Source organism: Dendrobates tinctorius, unplaced genomic scaffold (assembly GCF_039654945.1).
Source record: "Dendrobates tinctorius isolate UK_male_01 unplaced genomic scaffold, ASM3965494v1 ptg000152l, whole genome shotgun sequence".
Taxonomy (NCBI): Eukaryota; Metazoa; Chordata; class Amphibia; order Anura; family Dendrobatidae; genus Dendrobates; species Dendrobates tinctorius.
The window spans coordinates 3,376,397-3,386,858 of record NW_027361819.1 but is presented as its reverse complement, the minus strand read 5'-3'; the positions used below and the strand labels follow the sequence as shown (position 1 = coordinate 3,386,858).

Here is a 10,462-nt window from a genome sequence, read left to right as displayed (position 1 = left end):
CCACACCGTGAGTACCAACCGCACGAGACGCTTAACTTCCTGCAAGCGGTTCTCATGCATTCCTATGGGTACGGAATCGCGGCAATTCTTTGCAATTCCGCAAAAACAATGAGCATGCTGCGTTTTTTTCCCGCAATGCGATTCCACCGTGGAAAAAAAGCGCAGCATTAGCACAGTATGTGCGGAATGCCATAGGAATGCATGGAGGGGGGGGGGGGGGGGGGGCGTTCTGTACGAGTTTTTTTTAGCAAAGACACTTAAAAAAAAATCGCATCATGGGCACACAGCCTGAGAGTGATTGTCATCCACCTCTCATGTCCTCCCCCCTATTTCTGCAGATTGTAGCTGGCGAGCAGCAGGAGCCTCACTCCTCCTCGTATCTGTTCTGTAATTGTTATGTCTTTTATTGTCTGTACAAGTCCCCTCTAATGTACAGCGCTGCAGAATATGTTGGCACTAGTGAAAATTTTTTTTACTATGGACAGATAAGTTTGTGGAAAGTTGTCATTTCTCCTTCGCTCATCTTCTGTCAGTAGGAGGCAGCACTGAGCCTCTCTCCAAAGTCAACACCTCCCTGTTTGTTCCTTGTGTGTCAGTCTTTACTGTAGATATTATATTCATGAATCAGCAGGCTCAGCCTGAACAGAGCCTGTGCTCACAGGAGTAGATGGGTGAACAGTAAGGCTGCATTCACATTTTCACAACTGTTTCTACCGCATAAAACAGCATCCCATGCAATCCTATGGGATTCCACAATGCTGTGCATTTTCCCACGGCGGCATCGCATTGCAGAGAGTCACAGCATGCTCATTTTGCGGAATCGCGGCGATTCCGCCCACATAGGAAGGCATTGTTCTGCTTACTTTCCGCATGTGACTGTGCACACCATGCGAAAAGTAAGCAGAACATTTGTGGATGGTACCCACGGTCCGGAGGAGAGGAGACTGTCCTCCGAGCACCATATCCCTGTAAAAAAAAAAAAAAAAAAAAAAAAAAAAAAAAAAAAAAAGTTTATTCACCTTCTGATGTCCCGCTCAGCATCCCCAGGCTTCAGCGATACACACGGCAGCTCCCGTTCCCAGTAATGCATTGCAATGACCTTTGCCAATGTCGCTGTCTCGCGAGACCGCGACATCAAAGGTCATTGGCGCAATGCATCACTGGGAACGGGACCTGCAGAGCCCTGGGAACACTGCGCAGGACACCGGAAGGTGAATATAACCCGATTTTTTATTTAACATTAGATTTTACTACAGATGCCGCATAGGCAGCCTCAATAGTAAAACGTTGGTCACTCGTCAAACACTATGTTTGATGAGTGTGACCAACCTGTCACAGTTCTCCAAGCGATTCTACAGATCGTTTGGAAAACACTAGTTTTTCCACGGGAAAATCGCAGGAATTTAAAGTGTGATTTTCCTGCGGAATGGAATTCCAGAGTTCTCACGGTAACTTCTGCAGGAATTCCGCTACGTGTGAACTTAACCTAAAGGAGAAATTATCTGCGCCTGATCACACAGCCAAAGTCAGATCCACCATGCATGTGACATACCGCAACAGACAAGTGACAGCTGTCAGCACAAGCAGAGGCCTCCACCAGTGACTCACAGGAAGAATGTGCCGAGTGTGCGCCCAACCCGCAGCATGTGACACAAGAGGGCAGCACATGGCGTCAGAATAAATGGGAGCCAGACTGTGATCCACACCTGTGCTCTGTACAAAGCTCACAATGGTGGCTGGTAATAGTCACTCCACCAGACTAGTGAGTGCAGCTCTGGGGTATAATGCAGGATGTAACTCAGGATCAGTAATATAATGTATGTACACAGTGACTGCACCAGCAGAATAGTGAGTGCAGCTCTGGAGGATAATACAGGATGTAACTCAGGATCAGTAATGTATGTACACAGTGACTACACCAGCAGAATAGTGAGTGCAGCTCTGGGGTATAATACAGGATGTAACTCAGGATTAGTATTGATTGGACATCCACATCTGCCATGGCTCTACATGCTGCTCCACCTGCGGCCACAGTGAGACCCCTCGCCTAGTCTCTCAGGCTCTGCCCTACACCATTATCCACAATATAAACCACAGATCAGATTGTGCAAACCAAGTTGAAGGTTTATTACAATATGACATTGGTCCCGGTCAGCTCTGCAGCGGTTCTCACAGGACGAGGCCTTCAGGTTGTAATACTTGTATTGCGGAGCAGTAACGGAATATGATGTGGAGCAGGACGGAGGGCGCTCAGTTCTCATACACCAACTTGTAGGCATAGTTCTGGTATTTAACCAGCTCCTCTGGCTTAAACCACAAGGCAATTTCCTTCTTGGCACTATCCACAGAGTCACTGCCATGGATGATGTTCCTGGAGGAAAGAGGAAACAGTCAGCAGGATGTTACATAATTGTCCTCGCACCCTGGCCTAAACTAACTTTTCCCCAATGCAGCACACTGTATAACCAGCAGCAATGTGGTTGCAGCTCTGGCTGTGACTGCAGTAGGACATGTTACATAAGAGCTGGGACAACACTGTGCACTGGCCACGCTCCATGGCCGGCATTACTGTAATCTATGCCCTGGATCCACCGTTAACAGAAGGTTAATCTGCGGCAACAGCTCGCATCCCACTGTGGATTATCAGTCTCCACTCATCCAGCTCTGCAACCTCTGGGATTATAGTGACCCCAGAAAGTCACTGCCATATCAGGCAGATTATAGGAGACGCTGTGATCCTAGAGGAGGAATTGCCCTGTAAGCGATTGTCTTACTACATCATTTCCTTTATATTCAGCACCTCATGGACTACAAGTGGTCAACGACAGAGGAAAACCAGCTAGAACATGCAATTCATGCTTTGGTCTGTAGGGGGCACAACACAGCAAGTGTAAATCTACAGACCCAGCAGAACTGCAAACCAGTGACAGAGGATAACCCCCAGCCTGTCCTACAAGAGGGGGGTGTCCTCACTAATGTCAGCGGCCACCGTGCAGCTCTGTTCAATTACCCAATGGTCAGCATAGATTAGAGGGGGGTCTCCATAGTACAGTATCACCTCAGTCAAAAGAGATCACCCTATAAGATCCCAGCTATCAGTGATTGAGAACATGTCAGCCCATTTGTGATGATTCTAAACTGTGTTCCAAATTATGCAAAAAGAGTTTGAGTGATAAGGTTAGGATTTTTTTGTCATTTACACTCATTGCTGGTGATGTGTGTCAGGGCTCTTTATATCACTGATAGCAATTGCAGAGACCTGTGCAGATTAGTTTGGCCGGTGTGTCCAAAGAAAGGCAAGACTACTGAAGAAGGCTGTTCTACATTATTAAGCAGCTGACATTTTTTGCCAAAATGGGAAAGAAAAAGGATGTGTCGGCTGCTGAGAAGCCACAAATTGTGGAGTATTTAGGTCAAGGCATGACTACAACCAACATTGCCAAGACACTTCATCGTGATCATCGCACAATCAAGAAGTATGTAACTGATTCCTAACACACGTGTGCGGCTGATAAGGAAAAATTGAGGACTCTTTCCAACAGGCAATTGCGTCAGGTTAAAAGAGCAGCTGCCAAAATGCCTTGTCATAGCAGCAGACAAGTTTTTGAAGCTGCTGGTGCCTCCAACGTCCCCCGAACAACAAGATGCAGGGTCCTTCAGAGGTTTGCAGCTGCGCGTAAGCCATCCTGTCCACCACCTCTATCCACTGCACACAAGCAGAAACGGCTCCAGTGGCCAAACGAGACATGAAGACCGATGAGTGCCGTGCAACGCTCCATGGTCCAGATGGATGGAGTGGAGGATGGCTGGTTGATGGACACCCCATGAAAACACGGCTAAGGCGCCAACAAGGAGGAGGTGGAGTAATGTTTTGGGCTGGAATCATGGGGAGAGAGATTGTCGGCCCCTTTAGGATCCCTGAAGGGGTAAAGATGAACTCCATAATCTATGTGGAGTTTCTAAAACAGCACTTCCCGCCATGGTTCAAGAGGAAGAACCGTGCTTTCCGCAGCAAGATCATTTTCATGCCTGATAATGCACCGTCTCCTGCTGCAAATAACACATCTGCATCTCTGGCTGCTATGGGCATAAAAGAGGACAAACTTATGGTGTGGCCACCATCTTCCCCGGACCTCAACCCCATTGAGAACCTCTGGAGCATCACCACAAGGAGCGTCTATCAGCTCTGGGAGGGGATTCTGTCCACAGGCAAAACAATTGAAGCACAAACCATCCAAAAACTGACAAATCCAATGGACGAGAGAGTTCAGAAGCTTCTTTCCAACAAGGGTCCTATGTGCAAATGTAACATCACCGAGAAGAAAGGTTTGACTTGAAAACTGTTGGATTTCATTCTGTAATAAGCTGATAATTTCACAATTGACCATTTTTTGTTCAAAATAAAAAGGTTGAAAACTCTGCTGTGCATAATAATTTGGAACATGCATTTTGAGTGTTTCTTATTTGTAAAAATAGTTTCCATAGGCAGTTTGTTCAAAAACATCGCAGTCATACTAGAATATTAGATAATGGGAAAATAATGACTGCAATTCATAGAGGCAATTTAGAGAAAATAGGAGGAAATATTTTTTGCACAATAATTTGGAACAGTGTATATTTAGAGTGTCATTTTAAGATTTCATGGTGATTTATTTTTTGGCAAAAAAGTGCCCACGCAGCATTTTGAACAGGAACAAACCAGACAAAAAAAAAAAACAAAATAAAATTATAATAGAGTCTGAAAACAATAGTAACCAGTGATGAACAATCCCACACTGACAGCAGAGATCCTGAGTCACATAACAGACAGGGGGGAGCAGAAAGTCCCATTATAGGGTGGGAGCGCATGAGGCGGCCGGGCCGTCACGTCAGCTGCTCACCTGCCAACCTGGATGGCGTAGTCTCCCCTGATGGTGCCAGGCTTGGAGTCGGCAGGGTTGGTCTCTCCCAGCATGACACGGCCGGTCTTTACCACATTTAACCCTTCCCAGACCTGTAAGATAAGAGCGATTATTACCAGAAACTTCAGCACTTATTTATGGAGTTTTCCCTTCCTTTATCCAGCAGTGACCCTGCACAGGAGGAGCCGACCTGAAAAAGTCTCAGCACAGAAGATGTGCAGGGGACGCCCATAACACTGACAGCTCGCTGCGGGGGGCCGATGTCCGGTATGGGACATTTCTATCCCCTCTGTAGACAATCATTAACCCTCACTGACCATGGCGACCACAGGCCCAGAGTTCATGTATTCCACCAGTCCGTTGTAGAAGGGGCGATCTTTCAGGTCGATGTAGTGCTGCTGCAGAAGCTCTTTGGAGGGCTAGAAGGAAATAAAACCCATGTGAAAAACTGCAGCTCAATTATTGAGGCAAATTCTTCCCCCAGGGATGGGTGGATATGTATATTACACAGAGGATCCACAAAGGGTTAATGCAAGGAGATGCCAAACCCCAGAAGCCCCGGAGCCATCGCCTGCACCCACAACACAACACAAGGTCGCGGAGGCACCAGTGAACAGATTACAGCAAAGCAGGCGCTGCGGGATTAGGAATAATGCAGATTATTGCCAGGGTCAGATATCAGATCGGAATGGAGAGGAGAAGGGAGGCCCCCCTCAGGAGACCACCGGACAGGAGCAGAAAGAGGAGAAGGGACGGGATATGCACAGGACGGCAGCCGCCCCGCTGCACACAAACCACAGCCACGGCACATGGACCACATCCACTACAGCCGCATACACGAACCACAGCCAACGCACATGGACCACATCCACTCTGCACACAGACCACGTCCACTACAGCCACATACACAGACCACAGCCGCACACAAACCACATCCACCGCATATGAACCACAGCCACCGCACACAGACCACATCCACTCTGCACACAGACCACATCCACCGCACATGAACCACAGCCACTCTGCACACAGACCACATCCACTACAGCCACACACAAACCACAGCCACCGCACATGAACCACATCCATTCTGCACACAGACCAAGTCCACTACAGCCGCATACACAGACCACATCCACTACAGCCGCACACAAACCACATCCACCGCACACGAACCACATCCACTCTGCACACAGACCACGTCCACTACAGTCGCACAAGAACCACAGCCACCGCACACGAACCACATCCACTCTGCACACAGACCAAGTCCACTACAGCCGCATACACAGACCACAGCCGCACACAAACCACATCCACTACAGCCGCTGCACACAAACCACGTCCACTACAGTCGCACAAGAACCACATCCACTCTGCACACAGACCAAGTCCACTACAGCCGCATACACGAACCACAGCCACCGCACACAGACCACATCAACTCTGCACACAGACCAAGTCCACTACAGCCGCATACACGAACCACAGCCACTGCACACAGACCACATCAACTCTGCACACAGACCAAGTCCACTACAGCCGCATACACGAACCACAGCCACCGCACACAGACCACGTCCACTCTGCACACAAACCACATCCACTACAGCCGCACATGAACCACATCCACGCCGCACACACCCCATCCACTACAGCCGCACATGAACCACATCCACGCCGCACACACACCCCGCCCACCACAGCCGCACACACACCCCGCCCACCACAGCCGCACACACACCCCGCCCACCACAGCCGCACACACACCCCGCCCACCACAGCCGCACACACACCCCGCCCACCACAGCCGCACACACACCCCGCCCACCACAGCCGCACACACACCCCGCCCACCACACAGACCACGTCCACCACAGCCGCACCTGGACCACAGCCACACATGGACCACGTCCACCACAGCCACACATGGACCACGGCCGCTCACCTTCTGCATCTTCATGGCCGCCAGCTGGAAGCCTTTATTCTCGAAGCGCTTGATGATATCGCCCACCAGGCCTCGCTGGACGCCATCAGGCTTGACGGCGATGAAGGTCTGCTCCTTGTTGCTGGCCGCCATACTGACAGGAAAAAAAGTGAGAGGATAACAGTAAGAGAATGGCGGCTGACACCAGAGGACAACAGCGACGCACAGCAGAGCCTGGAGAGAGAGTGACTGCAAGCTGGAGAACTACAAGTCCCAGCAGCGCAGCCCTGAGATCACACCACACAGAGAATAAAAGGAAGGCGGTGAAGCTGGTCCAGCCGCAGACTACCACACCCATCAGGCACAGGGCGCGCTACACTCACCTTCACCGGAGGAGAGCGGACGCGAAAGAAGAGCGTGCTGCTCGTTCCGGCTTTATTTATACTAGCGGTGACGTCACCGGCCCATCCGGCTCCCGATTGGCAGACGCGTGGGCAGGCCGGCGGCACGAGCCGTCCGCGTGTGACGAAGAATCTGATTGGTGAGCTAGAAGGATCGGCGCTATTGGCCGTTATATTTAAATATGCGCGTTGTGTGGGTGCGCGGTGCATGCTGGTCCCAAGTGAGCTCCAGTCCATAGTAACCAGGTCACAGAGGGCTGAGGGCCTGAGCAGTGGTCACCAGTGTGGAGGGAATGTCACTCACTAAACTTCACTGTTAATAAATCTTCCTGGAAACACAGTGGTCACCGGTGATTTTCTTGCCTAATGGCCGCACTCCGGCTGGCGTTACATGGCGTCACATGAGCGCAATGCTAGGACACCATCGTGGCCGTGACCTTGTTATGGCCATCAGGTCTCATGACACGCGGCCCCGTCGGTCTCCTCGCTCACCGCTTTCGATTTTTCCTTCTTCCAGGAGCTATAACTTTTTTTTTTGCGTATCGTCACCATTTTCTACGCCTGCCTTACGATTATTATCACAGGAGGCGCGTCCATAATTCTATGGCGGTCCTGGGTCTGACGATGAGATATTACGGAGGGTCTCCTCCGCTGCCCTCGCCTCCAGGTCAGGACGGCTAATTCTATGCAAGGAAAGACGGGGGCGGGACGTAATTCTAATTTATGTCGTATTTTCCCAGATAAACCTCCTGGTGGAGCGGCGTGACGGCCATATTCCCAAGCAAACGTTCATCGTCCCACCCGCCAGACATCACTGACGCATCCCCAATGCTAAGATTACACTTCTGTGGTTTCCCCAAGACCGAGCGTACGTCCCCCGATCACAGATCTACCCGTAGAGTACGGCACGTATGACACGGACATGTTGCGGTGTGAGGTCCCTGGTACGGACGAGAGACGTCCACTCGGCCCGAGCCGCCATTATCATATTTTTGCCTCCTTTTCTGGTGAGAAAAATACACAGCGACCATTTCCTCTTCTCACCTGTCGGCTGCTTGTTAATTTCATTTTTTGCAGGCGGGAGACGTGGTCGGGCGTCCGTTGATATCGATCTTATTCCCCTAATCCATACGACTTTCTAATTCCTTATTTTTGGAGGAAAAAGTAACTAAACATTCAGCGCGATTCTGCTATTTCTATTTTTCTCCATTTTAGAGTTCATGGATGAGGATATATTATTATTATTTCGGACAGTCACAAATTTTTTGCTTAATTGTAAAAAAAAAAAAAAATTCTGAGAAAATTAAAGGTTCTTTTTTTACATATTTTTTGTTTGTTACATTTTTTTTATTCGTCGTCGTAGGGAACTTTAATTTGCGATCGCTTGTACAACGCACGGCAGTTCTGTAATATTGTCATAGAATCATAGAATGGTAGAGTTGGAAGGGACCTCCTGGGCCATCTGCTCCAACCCCCTACTCAAAGCAGGATTCGCTAAATCATCCCAGTCAGATGTCTGTCCAGCCTCTGTTTGAAGACTTCCATTGAAGGAGAACTCACCACTTCTCGTGGCAGCCTGTTCCACTCATTGATCACTCTAACTGTCAAAAAGTTTTTTCTAATATCTAATCTGTGCCTCCTCCCATTCAGTTTCATCCCATTGCTTCTAGTCTTTCCTTGTGCAAATGAGAATAAAGTTGATCCTTCTACAATGTGACAGCCCTTTAGCTATTTGTAGACAGCTATTAAGTCTCCTCTCAGCCTTCTCTTTTGCAAACTAAACTGTGACGAGTGTCAGCTTACGCTGAGTCGTTCTTCTTAGAAAGAGTGGACCCTCTGGGCCGTGGCACCCACCCACCTAGGGCGAGCTGACCTAATGAGAACCACCCCCTATACAGGGAGTGTCAGGGGCAAGACCAAGGGGGTGAGCCACCACGGCAGCTGGACCAGACGGCCGGCTCAGGGAGACAAGACGAGAGAAAGCATTAGTTCAAGTAGACTTCATTTAAGGAAGGCTTCAGGGTACAACAGGTGCAAAGGTGAACACACAAAAACACAAAGCAAGATGCGTGCAAGGCACGCCGAGCTCCAAGGCTTGAGGAACTCTTCTAGGCAAAACAGGTGCAAACGTGAACACACGGAATCCATATAACAGGGTGCGTGCGTGGGCACGCCAAAGTCCAAGGCAGGGTACGAGGCATCGGGATCCGGAAGGCTGGGAAGGACTGACAGGGTCCAGGCATCTGGCTCTAAGCCTCCGGCAGCGGTCAGCAGGCTTCAGGAATCCGGGAGATACACTAGGAGACAAAACAGGGTGCGTGCTAGGAGACACGCCAGGATCAGATTCTCAGAACGGAGACCTGCGCATGCCGAGGGGCACGCCAGGGACGGGTACGAGGACGGAGGCCTGCACATGCGAGGGCACGCCAGGGAAGGGTTCAATGGCATCGGAATCCGGGGTGCTGGCATCGACCGTCAGGGTCCAGGAATCAGACTACGGACATCAGCTCCGGACATCAGGCCGCAGTCATCTAGGCAGGTTACGGAATCCGGCAGGCAAACTAGGGTTCAGAGCAGAGTAAAAGAGACAAAGACTTTGTGCAAGAGTAGCACGAAAAGGCACAGTGCGAGAACCAGCGTGCGTGCAAGAGAGCACGGAGACCACGGCTGGGAGCACCGGCAGGTGGTACTGACGATGGCAGTTGCAAGCGGGCACAACTAGAGGCGGCACCGCTGCGGGGCCACGCAGCCAGACCACTATAGCACTGGACGGGGCACAGCTGAGGCACACAGGCGAGCACGGCTAGAGGCGGCACGGCTGAGGCACACCAGACAGGCACAGGCGACCAGGCACGTGCACGGAGGCACGGAGCCACAAGGCAGGGCTAGGCAAAGACACAGGACAGAGACGCGTACAGACAGTACGGCAAAGCCAGGTGCGAAAAGTGCAAGGGTGCACGAAACATCAGGGACAATACAAAGAACGAGGCAGAGACCTGCGCATGCAAAGAGCATGCCAGGGACAGGGACAGTCTAGCAGCGGAGCGTAGGCCGAAGCCCAGAGCCGGGCCAAGGAAGGACCTTGGGACTAGACAGGGTTCAGAGCGGAGGCCTGCATGTGTAGAGACACGCCAGGGAGAGGTTCAGAGCGGAGGCCTGCACGTGTAGAGTCACGCCAGGGAGAGGTTCAGAGCGGAGGCCTGCACGTGTGAGGAGACACGTCAGGGACATGG

The 10,462-nt window shown here is 50.6% G+C and overlaps 1 protein-coding gene across 1 annotated transcript; it reads right to left on the bottom strand.

Moving 5' to 3' along the window:
• Positions 1-2,103: 2,103 nt before the first annotated feature.
• Positions 2,104-7,359, bottom strand: LOC141050766 (nucleoside diphosphate kinase A2-like). Its single transcript, XM_073547409.1, has 5 exons — positions 7,212-7,359; positions 6,850-6,982; positions 5,219-5,320; positions 4,881-4,993; positions 2,104-2,371 (listed from the first exon to the last, which is right to left on the bottom strand). The coding sequence occupies exons 2-5, from the start codon at positions 6,979-6,981 to the stop codon at positions 2,251-2,253; spliced, it is 468 nt and encodes a 155-aa protein (XP_073403510.1). The 5' UTR covers position 6,982; positions 7,212-7,359; the 3' UTR covers positions 2,104-2,250.
• Between the last annotated feature and the right edge of the window lie 3,103 nt (positions 7,360-10,462).

Bases quoted from the DNA above. Each gene is read 5' to 3' on its own strand.
- LOC141050766 (XM_073547409.1), bottom strand. From the start codon at position 6,981: ATGGCGGCCAGCAACAAGGAGCAGACCTTCATCGCCGTCAAGCCTGAT. The intron at 4,994-5,218 runs GTCAGTGAGGGT...CTTATCTTACAG, and splicing joins CTGGGCCTGTGGTCGCCATG to GTCTGGGAAGGGTTAAATGT. The intron at 2,372-4,880 runs GTGAGCAGCTGA...TCTTTCCTCCAG, and splicing joins TACGCCATCCAGGTTGGCAG to GAACATCATCCATGGCAGTG.